The following is a 19,249-nucleotide window of genomic DNA, read 5'->3' as shown; positions in this document are numbered from 1 at the left end:
ATCATCATGAACAGGGCACCGGGTACACAGCTGATTAGTGAAAAGGGTACGAGTGGAGAGTAGTAATAATAATTAGAAAGGCGGGGTAGAAAAATAGGGACACAACAACAAAATTACATTTGTAAAGCGCCTTTCGCGTCGGGAGAACGACCCAAGGCGCTGGGACACAGACAGTGGGCAGAATGGTCCCTTTCTGTGCAGAGAATGGGTTTCATTTAGTGTTTGATAAATTTCTTCACATAATATAATAATCCTTGCATTTGATATAGCGCTTTTCACGTCTTCCAGAGGTCTCAAAGCGCTTCACAGAATATACTGTAAAGTGAATTGACTGTATATTTGTGGGTGAAACCCAGCAAACAGCCAATTGCTCAGAGCAGCGTCTCACAAACAGCTGTGGACTGAAGTGACCAATTTATTATTATTCATGTTCATTATTAGATAACGTGACAATGAATGTGCAAAATAGCTACGGTGGAGGATCTCTGGGTAACAAAACGTGCAAACCTGTAAATTTGCCACAGGGAAATAAATAGAGCTAGACAAGGATTTTACAGAGACCGCACAGCACTGAAACAGGCCACTCGACCCGCCCAGTCCGTGTCGGTGTTTATACTCTACACGAGTCTTCACCCATTCCGTGACAAGTATAGAATATCAGAACAAATGTTGGTTGAGCTGTACAGAGAACTGCTCATTTACTGTTCTGGCCACTCCACCTTACAAAGGATATTCAGCTCTCCGAGACACTACCTCACATGAAGGGCGCTATATAAATGCAAGTTGTTGTTATTGTCAGAGATATGAGAAAGTTCAGCAATGATTCACCAGAGCAAAGGCCTGGTTTGAAGAGGCTTTGCTCTGAGACATTGGGTAAATGTGAGTTATGTACTCTCTGAAGCTGATATTTATAAAGTAATACAAGAGAATCGACAATGTAGATTGAGACCTCTTGTCTCTAGTAAAGGAATTCAGAACATCCTACATTTAGAGTTAAACCAGTGAAAGGTGAATGAATCCAGAAAACATTGCTTCACACAAAGGGCTGTGAGAATGTGGATTGCACTGACCGAGGAGGCCGAAGATACTGAATCGATTGAGGTGTTCAAACAGGAGACGGACGGGTATCTGGGATGTAAGGTCATTAAAGGGCATGTAGAAAAGGAAGGGAAATGAGATTAACAAGATAAAGAGCCGGCATGACTAATAAAATGACAAGAGTAGGGCTGAATGGCCCACTGCTCTTCCTATACACTGGCCATGGCTCTGCTTATAATTGTCTGATTTACGCTATCATAATTGTAAGTGCAACATGCAAATGTAAAGCAGCCTTGTACCACACCTCACTGCAGATTTTGCAGGACTCCTACAGCATATAGAGGCCAGTGAACCCTACTGACAGATACAAGTCTTGGTGCCAAATGTCCTGACAGCCAGACCTGCACACACACTCTCTCTCTCTCTCTCTCTCTCTGCTCCAGGCTGACTGGCAAACGCAAGGTCCTACAGTAAATTGCTATTAGATGAAATGCGTGTTGGACATATGGGCAACTGATCCCATGCTGTAACCATTAATATTCTCCACAACCTGACACGTAATTGTGCCAGGTGCCCACTCACATCCCTGAACCCCCTGCTGTAGAAGCTGCTACAAGAGAAGTGTGTGTGTGTGTGAGCTACAAATCCAACACTTCATCATTCTGAGCTCTGTAACTCTCTATCTCTGTTTAGCGCAATGTTAGTGCAGTCTTCAAAGAGCCATATTAAGCCTTGATTTCAGTCGCCAAGTGGCCAAGTCAGTTTTCATAAACTTACTTAAACCTCAATAAACCTGTTTTTTTTAAATATTAGTTATATATCTCTGATACAGTACATAGGTTGCTTAGTCCGATATTCCTATATTGGCAATGTAATACGTAAACAGCTTTATATTTTTTTCTGGAACAAAACTTATCATCATCCCCTTTGCTTTCCATTCCCCGTTAAGACGCCATAGCCATTTTGTTAACTCGTTCAGGCAAACATCTGAAAATATTGAAATAGAATTCTAATCTTCTTAAGGTTCTTTAGATTAGATGGAGGGTTCATAGTAGCAGAAAGCCTGGAAGGGTAGAAGGTGATTGCTATGATATCCTTACAATTTGGATTGTAGTGTTAAACTGAGATTGGTGGTGGCTCGACAACCACACAAAGAGTATATTATGGGTTGAGTGTGCGTGCGTGCGTGAGTGAGTGTGAGTGGGGAGGGGGAGGGGGGAACCAGAGCTCTAGGCCACATACAGTAAATGACAGGAGCCACCTCACTGTGTGCCTTAAGCACATCAGCAGAAGAGCCGGTTGTGAGTCCGGTTGAAGCTTACATCACTAGGGCAAGGGGGAAGCGAGGGCTTGAAGAGGGATGAGGCAGGCCGGTGGGTTGAAGCCATATCTTTGATCTGGATTGAGTCGGTGCGGGCTCAATGGACCGAATGGCCTCCTTGTGCGCTGTAGATGTCTATGTTTCTACGAGAGGGAAAGACAGCCTATTGAAGTTAAGAAGAATGGCTATGGCTACTACAGGCACCTTGTTGGTTTACTGTGAGTAGAGCTGGGATGGCGGTGGCGGGGGGAAGCGGCTTCTAACCCAGCAGCCCCGCTGTCGCTTCATCATCTGCGTCGTTCCCGTTTGCTTTAAGGTCTGAAAGCGTTTGTGCAAAACGAGTCCACTCATCGCTCCGGGGAACCGCGATTTGCTGAAAGAAAGAAAGGCGCGAGGATGAGCATAGATACAGAGTGAGTGGCAACAACGATAAACAGCGCCAACTGAAAGGTCAAAGCCCAAATTAAACAGAATGGGTAAAGAGCAGGAGAATGGGACAATTGAGAGATAACTTCAGTGGGTGGATTAGCATCTTCAGCGAAACATTGGCATTCAGTGAAACCGGGTTGGCAGTCAGTCATTTATTGGATTCTTTTCAAACGGATGAACTGCTTCATGGTGCGGGTCAGTAAGTACCAGCTCCTTACCTCTCCCACATCGTACACCGACACTTGCCCTTCGGAATCGCCCACAGCCACCTCACGCCCGGAGGGTGCCCAGCGCACACGGTGCACGGCAGGATTGCCCTCCATGGTGATGCTGGCATTGGGCACCTATACCACACAAACACAAACAACGCGTCAATTTAACATGTCAAAGAAGCAAACCCTTATTGTATTTTTTAATGTACAAAAAAAATCCTACATTTTAGTTCAGTTTATACGAGTTGGATCAAATATCTGGCTTCATCTTACACAAAAAACTTAAGCACACACTGTCAAGTGCTCAGATACTACCCATGTGAAGGGGGGCTATAGAAATGCAAGCTGTTGTAGTATAACTATCCAGAGAATTGGGGTGAATATTTGGAGAGAAAGTGTTTTGGGAAATAAGAAACTCTATTCGTTGAGTGTAATCGCCCCCGTTTGTCTGAGCTTACTTCAGAATCTTCATTCAAATTCCACAGATCCAGACGACCCATCCCATCAACACAGGCGAAGAGTGCGGGATGGATGGGCGACCACATGACATCAAACACATAATCAGAACTGTCCTCGAAGGAATACAACGGCTTGTTACTCTGCAAGTAAGAAACAAAATGGTTGTTGAGTCCACTTCAATCACCAGCAGACTGTGAAAAGGGAACATCATTGACATGAACACACGCAGATCTAAGATATCAACCAAGAAAGTTCCTATTAACTGAGTTTTTCTTTTCATTTTTTTGGTCAGCTGGGTGTCTGACATACGCGGAAACCCATGGCCAGGCTTGAGTATCCAAACCAGAGTTCCACATACGCATAGCACCAATGCTCGGACATTTCCCAGTGTATGGAATGGAACATACTCTCTCTCCCTGGAGGAACACACTCTGATTACCTAATTCCAGAACCTATTAGGTGCAAGTTACCTCAGGGACCAATAGGTTACTGTGGCGGTTAACTATCTGAAGACATATCATTTGCCATTGGCGAGGACGCATTTCCATTCCTACCCACCTTCGATGACCACAGCTTCACTGTCCAGTCGAAAGATGAGGTGATGAAGAGGGGGGAGAAATCCACTGGCCCTGCTGCCGTGTGACAGTGGACACCGGTCACTGGGCCCTGGTGTCCCTCAAACAACTCCAGGATGCCAGCCTTGCTGCGATACACAAGACAAAGACAAATCATACTGTCCGCTACGCACTCATCTCAAACCCGTTTATATCAACATCCCACATATGTCAACAAAGATTTGAAGTCCTGGGCCCTTCCTATTATAGAAGTACATTAACCTTACGTGTATTTTTAAAAAAATATGGTCACTCAATCTACGACTGTTTGTGGGACGCTGCTGTGCACAACCGCTCACAAAATATACAGTCAATTCACTTTACAGTACATTCTGTGAAGCGCTTTGAGACGTCGAGAAGATGTGATCAGGCGCTGCATCAAAGGCAAGGAGTATTATTATTATTATGTGGAGGCTGATATAAACTTAGGAATGCTTATATGGACAGAGGTCGGAGCCAGCCGAGCGGAGGCAGTGGTTGTGGGGAGAGAGCAGGCCAGAAAGGTACTATACCTGCCCAGGCGACATGCAGTGTATACAGAACCTTCTTCACTGCCCACAACAAAGTTATTGATGTCTCCTAATGGGAAGGACATAGAGGTGACAGCGACTGCCTTTGATTGCTTATGGACCAGCTCAATACTGTCCTACAAGAAAATAACAATCAGATAATAAATATGTCAGTTTATAATCCATAATCCAAGGTAATTTTGTTTCAAAGTGTTTGATGTGGGAGTAGGTCTGTGCTGTAAGTGTCAGCAGGCGAGGCTGCTGAGGAGTGTCAGGCTGAGCCCAACACTGCCCCCCCCAACATCCAAGAACCAGCCCTCTGAGCAACAGACATCCCAAAGCCAGACTACTTAGGGACGGGGTGTGAGGGATGGAGTCACGGGGTGAGGTCACGGGTGTGAAGGAGTGCTTACCTGTGGCTGAGAGAGCATGTCCAAGCTCCAGGTGCACAGTTTTCCATCAGTAGAAACGCTGACCAGATTGTGAGCGTTCTGAGTGCCGACCACGTTGACACAGTACACAGGATGCTGGAACACAGTGCCAACAGAGTGAGAACCACCACAACGGCTGCCCTGCAAACTACACCTTTACTGCAGCCTCAGCTACTGTGACCATAACCCCAGATACATTTCCCCAGACAGTGATAATGACTAACGTGGCTGTTCTCACCGTGTGTGCAGAGGCCGAGAGGGGAGTCCTCTGGACTGGGGTCTTCTTGTTGTTGCGATTATCCCACAGGACAATCTGACCGGAGTAGGTACCACCCACTATCAGATTAGGGTGAAACTGCGCGAAGCACGCAGACATGACTTTGGACTGAAAGAGAAATCGGTTAATACAATCGCTCGTGGCCTGCTCCCTGTGGCTAACTCCATGCAGGATAATTCAGCTGTAAGTACGTGATGGTCTCTAACACGAGTATCATTCAGTGCTGAGCGGATACAAGAGGCAGAGTTGGCATGCTCTATCTCCACTGACTTCTCCTCCCTCCTCTCCTCTCTCTCTCTCTCTCTCTCTCACACACACTCTCTCCCTCCACATCCACTCTGCCACCCACATCCAGGGCCACCCGTTTGATCTGGTAATGACCCGGGGCCCCAGCGTCTCGGACATCACCATGACCGACAAAGCCACTTAATCCATTACTTCATTTCCCTTGACTCCTCGATCCCCTCCCTCCGTGTCTCCACCCAACCCACCTCCATTTCCAACCCACCACAAGAAAAACAATCTCCCCTCACTCCCACTCCGCTGCCCTGGAGGATCTGAACTCCTGCCTCTCTGGGCTTCCTCCCGCAAGCCTAGGGACATGCTCAAAAATTACATGAAAAGTGTTGTGGTTGGAGACATATAGTTTCCTCCACTAACCAACCTGGTCTCAGCAGGTGAACCGCAAGCCACATTCAGCCTCCGTCGTATAACTTCCCAATTATCTTTTCTGTCCCAGAGAGTCATGAACTCAGTCCCCAAAGCACTGTACGTTACCTGGCAGTGAAAGATATACTCGGGAGTGGTCTTCTTGTACTTCATATTCCACACCAGAGCCACGCCGTCCGGCTCATTAAGAGCATCTTCATTATTAGTGTAGGATGCCACCATCAGCTCAGGGTACTGGTCATAACACAAGAGAGACTAACATCACCTGGTGATCTCCTGCTCGCTTCACAACCCAGCCTGGTCAGTGTGATTTGTCAGGTTCTTTCCTCATCAGCACTCCTCATTGAGAAGCTGCACTGCGCCATCACATTTTATAATAACAATAATAATCCTTGCATTTGCATAATAATAATAATAATCCTTATCACGTCTTCGAGACGTCTCAAAGCGCATCACAGGATACACTGTAAAGTTAACTGACTGTATATTATTTGGGGAAAATGCGGCAACCAATTTGAGCACAGCAGCGTCCACACAAACAGTAGATTGAGTGACTCAATTATTATTATTTATTTGAACCCCCAGAAAGCGATCTGCCGATCAACTAACGACCAGGTTGCTGGGTAAACAGAGGTGTGTGTGTGGAGTAAGGAAACTTGCCTAAGGTTTCGCCCTACCAGGGAATGAACCCAGGCCCTCTCGCTTGCGAGGCGAGTGCTCTAACCACTGCACTACAGGACTCTGATTACCTCTCTCTGAGGGACACTCACCTGTGGGGACCAGTCCAGACAAGTCACTACACGATCTTTGGACCAATTTTCATCATAAAACTGCCTGTTCAGTGACAGTTTGGCCCCAGCTTGGATTTCCCTGTAGAGAGAAGTTTTAACAAACTGATCAGCACGGACAGAAAACTCACAATAAACCCCAAACAATTCACTGTAGAAACAGGGTTGTTACCCACCCTTCTTTGTCATCTAAGTTGCGGCCGCTGTAGTCGAAGAAAATATCAATCTGCTCGGTGAGCGCTCGCTCAATCACTCGGGAGCTGTGATCGAAGAAGTTGAGAAAGCCCTCGGAGTGCAGGATCTTTTCTTTCTCCTCCTCTGTCAGCTCTTGTTGGAATGCTGGAAACAACATGTACTTTTTACAACAACAACAATTAGGGTTCATATAGCTCCCGCCATACGGGGCAGTGTCTCGGGGCGCTTAAAAGCGAGTCCGAATGTCTGAAAGAAAAGGAATCACCTTTATTTTCGTCCACCTCCTCCTGGGATTCTTCGGGGGCTTCTGTCTCGGGTTCTGATGCTGTTTGCACTGGAATGACTTCTTTCTCTTTACCTGTTGTTGCATCAAACAGTGCAGAGACACACACTGATTAAATGCTCAGCAGGGGATAGAGATGCTCCAACAAAACACATTTGTTTGCTTTACCACGAGTTATTAATTGATGTTCTGCTTCCCCAGTGCTCACTCCTGATATATTTGTTGCTCGTCTGCTGTTTATAGAATTATAGAATCTTACAGCATAGAAGGAGGCAATTCGGCCCTTTGTGCCTGTGCCGGCTCATCCCACTCCCACCCCCGCTCTCACCGCAAAGCCCTGAGCATTTCTCCTTTTCAAGCCCCTATCCAATTCCTTTTTGAAAGCTACTACCAAACTCTTCCCATCAGCCTTTTGGGAAGAAATGTAATCGGAAATGCCTCGCGTTGGCCTACCTTCCTCTGGTCTGTCTTCCACCGGCGTCTGGGTCTCTTTGGAGTAGGCCAGACGGTCACAGGGGGGGATATCTACGTGGGTGATCCTGGCGATTCCCAGTTTAGTCAGGTGGTGTCTGAACAGGATTAACATTGAAGTGAAACAATCGCTGGGATGCGCTGACTAACAGAGCAACATTCCTTTGCTCATCTATAACTTAACAGCTTTTTCCTCCTCAGGCCCCTCGGTGTGTGTGTGTATATATATATGTGTATATATATTTATATATAGAGAGAGTCAGTGTGTGTCCCTGCTGTGAAAGCTCCATTTACTTCTAATCAGATGTAGGCACACCATAGTGAAAGAACCTTTGATTTTTGAAACAACTGAATAAGTTTAATTTAACCGTGGAGAGGTATATTTAACAAAGCTTTTAGTTTAGCTGCTACTATGGTGACGTTTGGGCGAGGAGAGGTTGACAGATGACAGAAGAAAGATGTAGAGGATAAGTACCGCATTTCAGAATCGGTCTGAAGTTGTAAGACAGAAAGATCAGAATCCCACTGCAGCGTCCTGAGCAGGTCAGCAGAGAGAGGGTGAAGCAGAAAGGTGACAGGTTAATGCACAGAAAATAAAGTGAGAAGACATCATCACCAGGGCTAAACACACCAGTCCTGTCTGATTGCAGGCTTTCAAAACAGACATAGAATCATAGAATATTATGGCGCAGAAGGCCATTCGGCCCATCGTGCCTGTGCTGGCTCTTTGGAAGAGCCACCCAATCAGTCCCATTCTCCCATTCTGTCCCCATATCTGACCACATATTTTACTGACCAGCACCAATGCTAAAATAAACTGCTTGGCTGAACAGAAGATACAAAGGGCCTTCTGGATGAGGTTTGGTAATGTGATTAGATGTGGTGCTATTTGATTCAGCTGCCTCATGGCTTTTCAGCTTTCGCTTTTGCCTTGTGCTTATATCAGGTCAACTTGTGTGAAATAAAGATTCAATAAAGATTTGCTGAAAAATCGGAGTGAGAGTGACAGCTATTTCAGACTCATTGACAGTTTTATATGATTATAACATCAGTTGGGATGCACTTTCAGTCCATCTGATCTCATCTTCCAGAATACCTGCCCTACTGTGTCCTCCCATCACAGCATCAAGTCATTTAAGCTATTAGACTGGGATGTTGAAATAATCTTGATCCTAACCGGAAATCAGTCAACTATTCCATATATCCCTGCATCCCCATAAAGTCCCAAAGTCCCAAAGTGGTTCTATAGAAACCTGGATAGAGCTGGAGAAAAACTACCAAAACACAGACTTCTCCTACCTGGCTCCGGCTGTGCCCTCCACCGACTCCTGGCTCTCCGACTCGCTTGGCGTTCCCAGGGATTTCGATGGAGAAATAGGAGAATGGACTAAATAATGGAACAAACAGGTGTCTCCAGTTACTGCCCGCAGTGGCTGTACTATAAATGATGTTCATTAATGAAACAAAATGTGGATTTTTAGATAAGACATTATGGAGAAATTAAATGGGGAGGTGGGCGGTGGGGAGGGGGTTATGAAAACAGGAACACACAGAAGAGGGAAGAAAACAACAGTTGTTAAAAGGCTGGTCAAAGTCAAACCAGATATTGCATTGAAAATAAGAAGCTCAATCTGACAGTTTGGTTTACCTATTGATAAATATTTACCTATTTGGCAGTTACTGGTAAGGATGCACTGCCAATTATTCAAATAGGTATCCACTAAATAATCTGAACAATTGATCCAGCTGACAGTGAGGGATAACAGGATAATTATCTCAAATTAAATATTTGAAGTTATTATTTCCAATTGGATTTCAGCTAACTTGCAGCAAACTAAATCCCGTTTGATCTTGATTTCATCACGTTGCGCTCCTAGCACTGCTCTCAAGCTTCAGAGAGCAGCTTTTCTCTCAACTTTATCCAAATAAATCAGCTTAATTCTGTACACAGAACAGGGATTCCCAGTTACAAACAGACAGCGTTCATTTAACTATTCAATGATTGTACGTGCTGGAAACATGTCCAGAAGCTGTGATGATATTGGTCAAGATTTTGTGAGTATCAAATTAAGACGGTGAAATCTGTGAGACATGAAGCTGAGAAGCCCCTGCAGTGCCCAGTGGTCGGATCGTAAGATACGTTCAGCACAGGAGGCGTGCATAAGTAACCCATGATTTTCCCTATCGGGTAAAGATGGATCGATCATCTGACTTCAAGCAGCCTGCTTGAGATCAGAAATTGGCTCACTGTGATATCCTTCAACCTTGTACAGTCGCCACCGCTCTTGCCAGGAGCACAGAAACATTTGGTGCAGTTGCAGAATTCTGATAGCTAAGTCCGCTAACAAGCTTCAATTTGTAGACTTGGGTCTATCGATCTACAGCCTGGGTTGAACATTGCGACTTAGTTTTCTATCAACTGAACATGAACGTTCATCGCTAGCTCTTCACTAACAAACTATTCGGGAGAGTCTAGGCAACTACCGGTATGCAGAAATGTCGAAAAGATGCACTCACTGTCATACTCACTCCAGTCACAATCTAAGGAGGATGGAGATGAAATGTTGCAGGAAAAGATGGAATGAAGAGCAATGAAAGTAATGATCCCTTTAGAAAAATAACAGTTCAACAACAGATGTGGTATCCGAATGAAGAGCTACTGTTTGGTACAATAAACCTAGTGGCCTTGGCAGTGACATCTACATCGAGATTCTTGTGGAGGCGTCACTCCGAGAGTGAGTGCGCATTCCATTCCAATACACTCCAATGCAGAGGTGTGGGGAACTCCCATTTTGAGGATAGTCATGGGAAAAGGAAAAACGGAGCAAAATAAATTCACATAAAAAATGAACACGTGAGTGCCTTTTTTTTTTAGCTTTCTTGCTTGCAGTTCCCCAAGCTGAATGAGGTGCATTGTGTTGTAACTATGACCCACATGAAAATCTAGCAGGAGGAAAAAGGGATTGATGTTTTTGCACTTTGCTCACTCACCCATTGAGGGCTCTGTCGTTATTCCAATACTCTGAAGTAGTGCCTCAGTCTCTTTACGCTTCCTCTCCAGATCAAGCTCATCCTGGGAGGCAGAAGGCGTCTCTTTCTTGAAATCACTCTGAAAACGTTGTAAGAAAAATTGTGATTTTCAGGCTCTTAGTCATGGTATCTCACAAGATTATTTCATCTCCTACACTGTACAGCAACCAGAAACAAAGCCACACACGATAGGAGTTCCAGTGTTGCCAGCAATTCCTTACTTATATAGAAGAAATCCGTGAGCCAAACATTGTGATAACAGACAAGTCTAGTTATAATAATAATCCTTGCATTTGATAAAGTCCCTTATCATATCTTCGAGACATCTCAATGCGCTTCACAGAATATTGTAAAGTTTCATGACTGTGTACTTTGTGGGCAAAATGCAATGCACCAAATCACTGTATAATAATCCTTGCATTTTTTTATAGTGCCTCATCACTTTGTTGAGACGTCTCAAAGCGCTTAAGAGGAATTTACTGTGATTTTGCATGAGAACACGGCAGTTTGCATACAGCAATGTCACACAAAACAGCCAATATTAAATATAAGGATTATTAAGATGGATGATTCTGATCCACACTCACTAAAGTCACTGATTACCAATCGGAATCCTGGCTGACTTTCTCCCTTCCTAGAGACACTGAAGCCAACTTTAGCACCTCAAACTTCCTGACTGAGATCCACAAGATCCCATCTGTGCCCTGGGTAATGAGGACACAGTTTAATTCCAGGCAATGGCTTTATCGACTGAGCCATTAGAGTAGCTATACAGCTTGAAACATTAATTATGCATAAAAGGAAAATTTGTTATTAATGTTTCGCTAAAGACTTTGACCTCAATCAGCATTGAATACTTTGCTTAGGATCAGTGGATTATGGATGGCACCACCCATCGTTCAAATAAAAGCAATATGCAGAAGGGTGGAGTACTGGAAGAGAAGAAACATATTTAACTGCTCCAGCTTCAAAAAAACACTGCAAGATCTGGATGCACGACTGAGATGCCAGCCACTTTAAAACATACGTGCTGGGGAGGATATTTTTCAGACACAGAATAATTTAGGATAAGGACTGACAATGCAATTAGCTTTGAAGAGAGTGATGGTGCTACCCTGTATCCTACAGTATCTGATAAAGGTATTTTTGCATATCTATTCTCAGGTTGAATCAAGATGCACTCAGAGGAAAAGCCACTTCAGCATTTATCTTCAGCACTTAACTTGCATCTGATGTAGCAACTTATCAGGGCATCGAAAAGTCTCAAAGCATTTCACAGAATATACTGTAAAGTGAACTGACCGTATATTTTGTAGGTTGGCAAACTGGCAGAGATTACATACTTACTTCCTTTCTTTTGTTCTCCTCTTGTTTTCTCTTCTTTTCTTCTCTGATCTGTGCCAACCGTTGCTTTTTGCGCTCAAGCTCAGCTTTCAGTTCACTCTTGTCTGCCATTGTCGCACAACTGGAAGATTAAAAGATTAAGTTAGAAAACAACTTCAAGCTTCTTTGCTACACAATTGAAAATACTAAATTAAACACTCGTATTTTGCCATTGATTATTAATAATAATCTTGCATGTGATACAGTGCCTTATCATGTTATTGAGACGTCTCAAAGCCCTTCACAAAATATATTGTAAAGTGAATTTACTGTGTATTTTGTGGACGAAATGAATTTTCTTCTATCAAATCCATTTCGTCCCCTATAATACAAGACCGTGTTACTCGAAGGGAATTTATCAGTGTCGTATTTTAAACTGCATTAATCATATTGTGAAAATGCTTTATGCCAAACAGGCATTCAACCACATGAGGCTGAATAATAGTGTTAACTATTTTGTAGTTCAGGGATGAGTTACAAAAAATAATTAATTAGGGCAGCCGTGAAAAGAGAGACCTCATAATGGGTGAAGGTTAGCAGGAGAAACCGAAGGCACGTACTTCAATAGAAAACTTTCTTTGAACACAAGCTTCTGGTGCCTCTATGGATCGATGCCCCCCACATACACAAGAAGCAATGAGCCATGTTTACAAATAGTGCTCTAATGCTAATTGCCACTTTGAAGTAAAATGTTCATTCTCCCAAATTTCTAAAGACCTCAATCCTCAAAGTAGTGAGAGCAACTTCACAAATAACGTATAACAGGAAAGGGATGACAGGATAATGTAATTTGCCAGCTCACACCTACCATTTAAGCCTAGAATTTTCTCAAAGAAATTCTAATAAAATTATTTTCTGCTCCTCAATGCATGTTATCGGTCTCTGAAGGGAAGTCTTGCTGTAGTTGTATAAGGCCTTGGTGAGACTGCACCTAGAATATTGTTTGCAGTTTTGGTCTCCTTATTTAAGAAAGGACATACTCCCCTTAGAGAGGGTGCAGCGTAGATTCACTAGGGTGGTTCCTGGGAGGAGGGGGTTGACCTATGAGGATAGGTTGAGTAAAGTAGGCCTGTATTCTCCAGACTATAGAAGAATTACAGGTGATCCTATAGAAACCTGTAAGATTCTTAAGGGTCTTGGCAGGGTAGATGCCGTGAGACTGTTTCCCCTACTTGGAGAATCTAAAACTAGGGGTCATAGTCTCAAGATTAAGGGTCAGCCTTTTCGAACTGAGTTGAGGAAACATTTCTTCACTCAGAGGGCAGTGAATTCGTGGATGCTCAGTCCTTGAAGATATTCAAGACTAAGGTTCAAGACAAAGGACAGAGGGATTAAGGGATATGGGGATAGGGCGGGTAAATGGAATTATCTTAGAATATCAGCCATGATTTTATTACATGGCGGGGCAGGCTCGAGGGGCCGAATGGCCTACCCCTGCTCCTATGTCTTATGATCTTATTGACCTATACACCTCGAGAAATCTCTTGTACTATTTATTATTTCAAATCTTCCCACAATAAATATGATGTAAAGATAGAAATCACCATTACTACAGTATACTATTTTCCAATCATATAAGATTTGCACTGAGTCACGTTACGTCTGAAAACACCCATAAATTCCTATAATATAATTACTAACACCCATAATTATTACAGAGAACATCTACCCTTTTCGGAATGGCCATCAGTTTTACAGTCCATTAGCATATTTCTATGACTTTTTCCCATTTACTATTTTTTTGGTTCTAACCAGATTAACTTGGGTGTGATGGGATAAGCAACCCCAAATTATAATCTTCTCTGCAGTGAACTTGATTGAGACCACCCAAGCTCGTGTCACGTATCATCCATGCAATCCTTGCTCATTCGAAAGTTTAGTTTGCAGTTGAATGGAAATGGATGCAATTCACTCCCATAGCTCGTGATTATTTTATTTTAGGCGGTGTCAGCGCTTTACAATTTGACAAAGCATTCATTGCCTACTCCCTGCCCCAGGGTGAGGCTCCACCTTCTTGCCAAGTCCCAACCCAGAATAGGCTGCGGCATTTCGCCCACAATATACCCAGTCAATTCACTTCACAGTATAATCTGTGAAGCGCTTTCAGATGTCTCAACAACAACAACAACTTGGGTTTACGTAGCGCCCTCCACGCCAGACGGCGTCTCAGAGCGCTTCACAGTAGCGGATCCCGGGACCGAGCCAGCGGGAGGGGGAGGAAGGTGACCAAAGGCGCGGTCCAAAAGAAAGGACTTCAGCAGAGACGTGAAAATAGGTCAACGACGTGTTAAGGTGGAATTACAAATGCAAGGATTATTACTATTATTATTATTAATATAGCCCTCGCCTCATAAGCGAGAGGATCTGGGTTTGATTCCCGGGCGGGTCAGGGCGTATTGTTGGGCAAGTTACTCCACGCCCGCGCACGCCCGCGCACGCCCGCGCACGCCTCTGTTTACGCAACAGTAAGTAGGACCCGGTTGTTAGTCGATTGGGAGAACAATTTGGTCATTCAATCCTCGACTGTGGCTCCGGGCCTCCTGCTTGTCCCTTGCCCTGCCCGCGCCGTTCCGTCATCGGTGGCCGCACTGCGCCCCGAAACACCGCTCTCCCTCAACCCCTCCGCCTCGCGCCCCCCCTCCTCCTTCCCCATCTTCAGGTCACACGTGAAGACCTTCCGCTTCGACCGACAGTGCCTACAGTCCCGTCCCCCCCCCCGCTCCGCCACTGTCAAGCGCTCTGGGACGCTATCCTCCGTGAGGGGGGGGCTCGGTGTGAATCCACGTCGAGTCCCCCCCAACCCCATCCCTGTGCCCCCAATGGGCTCTGTTGCCATGGTGACGCAAAGAGGAGGACCAGAGAGCGGGCGCTGATGGACAGAGGTGGTGACCAATGGGCCCCCGGGATCCGGCACGTCCCGCCCCCTCAGCCAGCCAATCAGAAGGTAGGGATAGCCCGGTGGGTGATGGGCAGCAGCGCGGCACCAATGGGGCGGCGGGGATCTCGCACGTCCCGCCCCCTAGCCGGCCAATCAGAAGCCAGGGACGGTCGGTGGGGGAGAAAGAGAGAGGACCCAACTGACAGCCGAGGTGAGGCGGAGGCGCGATGACAGTTAGCGGCCTCGCGTTACCCCTAAACCCCGGGTAACGTGTAAGGGGGCCCGGCCCCCGCCTCAGGGAGGCACTGGGTAGCCGCGGGGACACACCAGCCCTCTCCCCCGAGCCGCTTTCCCTCACACACACACCCCCAAAAAAAATACGCGGCGCCGAGGCCTCACCTGTTCCCTGCCCTCTCCTCTCTCCCTCCCTCCCTCCCTCCTTTCCTCGCGAAGGCCGCTGTCCGCCCCGCGGTGTCCGGTAACAGTGGCGGCGGCGGTCGCTCCCTCAGCCTCACAGCTCGCGCCGCTCTCCCCGAACCGGGTGATGTCAGCCCACAATGCAGCGCGACGCACCCGGCCGATCTGTCAATCAACCCGCGTCACGGCCACTCACCACGCCCACTGACACTAACCACGCCCCCACGTCCACTGAGCCACCACTAACCCCTCCCACTACAGCTAACCCCGCCCACTACAACTAACCCCTCCCACAACAACTAACCCCTCCCACTACAACTAACCCCTCCCACAACAACTAACCCCTCCCACTACAACTAACCCCTCCCACTACAACTAACACCTCCCACTACAACTAACCCCTCCCACTACAACTAACCCCTCCCACTACAACTGACCCCTCCCACTACAACTAACCCCTCCCACTACAACTGACCCCTCCCACTACAACGAACCCCTCCCACTACAACTAACCCCTCCCACTACAACTAACCCCTCCCACTACAACTAACCCCTCCCACTACAACTAACCCCTCCCACTACAACTAACACCTCCCACTACAACTAACCCCTCCCACTACAACTAACCCCTCCCACTACAACTAACCCCTCCCACTACAACTGACCCCTCCCACTACAACTAACCCCTCCCACTACAACTAACCCCTCCCACTACAACTAACCCCTCCCACTACAACTGACCCCTCCCACTACAACTAACCCCTCCCACTACAACTAACCCCTCCCACTACAACTGACCCCGCCCACTCGCTCACCCACACCCCACATGCTCTGTACATGTTGGATGACCCGTCGGGTTACTGTGAACCTCACGTAAGTCGTACCAGTCGGGACCTCACGTTACACTAACTATGACTTAGGCAAAGTATGAGTTATGTCAAACTTCTATTGAACGGGACTTACGACTTGAGCGATTGCACGACTTACACAGATCAGCCTCGGGGGAGCTTTAATCTTAAGACTAAGATTCCTCCTGCACTCAAATAAACACAATGTCACTTGTTTATGCTGCGTGAGCACTCAGACACGACACTGGACCCCGGAACGTATTGCCTTCACGCGCCATCTCCCCTCGAAACTAATATCCTCACACAGAGATGTGCTCTGTCTGCGAACCTCATCCAGATTTGTTTTTTTTTTTGCTTTATTTCAGAAGCATCAAGAGTTGATGGATGACGAGTCACTTGACATGAACGTAATTGCTACTCAAGTAGGGCGGACAAAATGCCACTCTGGGAAACAGCTCAGGGACGTATCCCTTTACGCCATCCAGAGAGATTGCTTGCGCTGGTCAAGCACAAATATGTCAAGAACACACTTTGTTTTTCTCTATCGGGTGAGTGAATCAGACAGCTGTTCTCTGAGAACCTTCTCAGTCAAAGTTTCTGAAAGCTGTGACACATTACTCCGCAGTCCGCCTGCCTGCGACGCTTTAATTACTGGGTTTTGTGCTGTTACATTGAATTCTAATCGTAAATCCAAGTTTAGGGACAGAGTGAGAGAACTCGGCAGATACACCCTCTCACTTGCTCTCGGGCACAATAGTTACAAGGAGAATTAATCAAATAATAAATTGGTCCCTCAATCCACGGCTGTTTGTGGGATACGCGTAATTGGCTGCCTCATTTCACTCCCAAAATATACGGTTAATTCACTTTACGATATATTCCGTGAAGCGCTTTGAGATGCCTCGAAGACGTGATAAGGCGCTTTATCAAATGGAAGTATTATTATTGTATATCTTTTGTGAAGGGCGCTGTGTAACGCAAGTTGCTGTTGTTGTAGATGATCCATGACACGAAGACACCATGAAGTGAGCGAGTGACAGTGTAAGATGCTGGGACCCGATGCTCTACACAAGACAAGTAAACAGCGTTGCTGAACATTTCTGCCCCAGCTCCGATCTAATCGAATGTTTTATTACTTTTGCGTGAACCTCTTTGAAGTTCTGATAGAGTTCAGGCAGGGTTGGCCCCTGACTGCGTGCTCCGGGCTGTGGGAATGCTGCTGGGTTCTTTCCATTCTGCATGGAGCTATCTGAGATAGATTCATCTCATTTCAGTAACAGGGGAGCGCGGCTAACATGAGCCGAACACTGATTGAAACCTCGGCCCTGGTTTCACTCGGTTTTCAACGTAATGGATGGGACTGACCCGAATGTCTACACTCTCAGCTCATGGTGGGAGTTTAAGCTGTTTCTCGTCTGGAGAAACAAATAATATAGTGGCCCTTTGTAATAGTCTGTGACTTCAGAAGAACCACTGGTTAGGAAGGGATAGAGAGAGAGAGAGAGAGAGAGGTGTTAGTTGAACGGAGACAGCTCTGAGCTAGGACACGTTGTTTTAAATGGTACAATTTCTGAGGTCCCAATTCCTGTGTCTGTCTCTCCCCATGTTATTGGCAGACGGGACCTTGGTTTAACATTCTCCCCAACAGCCAGCGCCTCCGATAATTCAGTGTGTCAGATTAGACCGCGTGAGTTCAAGGGATGTTGAAGACGATGTGGGTTCATGGATTTGAGCAACATGGGGAGAGACACTTCAGAAATTGTACCATTTAAATAAAACAACCTATCAAATGGGGTTTTACTCTCTGAGTGTCAGCCTGGCTCAGTCGCTAGTGCTCTTTCCTCGGAGTCAGATGGTTGTGGGCTCACGCCCTCACATTGGGACCCAGAATCGTTAAACCAACAACCTGTTCAACAACAACAACAACAACGACATTACATTTGTACAGCATCTTTCACGTCGGGAGGACGTCCCAAGGCGTGTTCAGGTGGATGCTATAATCCCGTGGCACTATTGGAAAAGAGAAGAGAGTTTCTCTCTGTCTCCCGGTGTCCTGGCCAACAATCCTCCCGGTAAAATTGGTCATTCATTCCATGGCTGTCTGTGGGACGTCGCTGTGCACCAATTGAGCTGCCAACAAATCACACAGTGTCCCACAAACAGTTATGAAGTGAGTGAGCGAGTGATTTTATTGGGGATTGTCGGCCAGGACACCGAGGGAGAGAGTGAGAAAAGTGCCCTTCTCTTTTCAAATAGTGCCATGAGAGCAGGTGGTGGGTTGGGAAGTAAGCAAGTCGGAGAGGTAGGAGAGAGAGATCAGGCTCACTCTGTAGCTCTGTGTTTGGACAGCCTGTTTACTTGCTATTCTCCCCACCGTGATATACAGCAAACGAACCAGGGAACCATCAGGAACTTGATCCAAAATGGTTAAAACCAGTCAAGTTTGTAACGTATCTGCGGCTGAGAAATGTGCCAATTTCAAGCGAATGAAAGGAAAATGAGAGCAAAGCGCCCCCTCGATAATAAGTGTCACCCCTATTAGCCCAAAGCGAGAGGGCATTCTTCAGACTAATCTTGCGCACAGAACATCTTAAATGATCCATTTTTCAAATACAGAAATGCAATCAGCGACCGGTTCACTGCAAACAAGGCTGAGCTTCACACAAAACAGCCCCGAGGGTGAGGCACGCCGGGAGTCTGGGCTCCTCATGATCTTGCAACGTCTCTCAGTGTCTATTTTTTAATTGACTGATTATGAGCAGAAATGCTGATAATAATTTAAAAGATAATTTTACCAGCTCGTTCCGCGAGTTTGTCGTTTTAAAAAACCTGGATTTAAAAAAAGCTCCTTCGATGCCTCAGAAGTTGTTTGGGTTTTGATATTCTATAATAATGATAATTAATCATACTAATAATCCTGGCATTTGATAGAGAGACTTATCACGTCGTTGAGATGTCTCAAAGCGCTTCATAGGTATACTGCAAAGGCTGTGCATT

General features: G+C 45.9%; 1 protein-coding gene and 1 long non-coding RNA gene across 5 annotated transcripts; one reads left to right on the top strand and one right to left on the bottom strand.

Moving 5' to 3' along the window:
• Positions 1–392: 392 nt before the first annotated feature.
• LOC103189508 (cytoplasmic dynein 1 intermediate chain 2) lies at positions 393–15,572 on the bottom strand. 4 transcript variants are annotated; one of them, XM_042344237.1, is made up of 17 exons: positions 15,387–15,572; positions 12,074–12,191; positions 10,688–10,805; positions 8,996–9,134; positions 8,172–8,231; positions 7,679–7,794; positions 7,208–7,300; positions 6,924–7,086; positions 6,730–6,829; positions 6,068–6,193; positions 5,252–5,398; positions 4,996–5,109; positions 4,586–4,719; positions 4,018–4,162; positions 3,459–3,599; positions 3,007–3,132; positions 393–2,732 (listed from the first exon to the last, which is right to left on the bottom strand). In XM_042344237.1, the coding sequence occupies exons 2-17, from the start codon at positions 12,179–12,181 to the stop codon at positions 2,619–2,621; spliced, it is 1,944 nt and encodes a 647-aa protein (XP_042200171.1). In that variant the 5' UTR covers positions 12,182–12,191; positions 15,387–15,572; the 3' UTR covers positions 393–2,618. The 4 variants fall into 4 exon arrangements, with proteins under 4 accessions (XP_042200171.1, XP_007908123.1, XP_042200172.1 ...); XM_007909932.2 differs by having other exon boundaries at positions 8,996–9,083; positions 15,387–15,571; XM_042344238.1 differs by lacking the exon at positions 8,172–8,231.
• Positions 15,167–18,059, top strand: LOC103189507. The gene is made up of 3 exons (XR_489073.2): positions 15,167–15,198; positions 16,618–16,800; positions 17,250–18,059. It is a non-coding gene; the product is annotated as an uncharacterized LOC103189507 (long non-coding RNA).
• The last annotated feature ends 1,190 nt before the right edge of the window (positions 18,060–19,249 follow it).

Source organism: Callorhinchus milii, unplaced genomic scaffold (assembly GCF_018977255.1).
Source record: "Callorhinchus milii isolate IMCB2004 unplaced genomic scaffold, IMCB_Cmil_1.0 Scaffold27, whole genome shotgun sequence".
Lineage (NCBI taxonomy): Eukaryota > Metazoa > Chordata > Chondrichthyes > Chimaeriformes > Callorhinchidae > Callorhinchus > Callorhinchus milii.
This window is presented reverse-complemented; position numbering and strand designations above follow the sequence as displayed.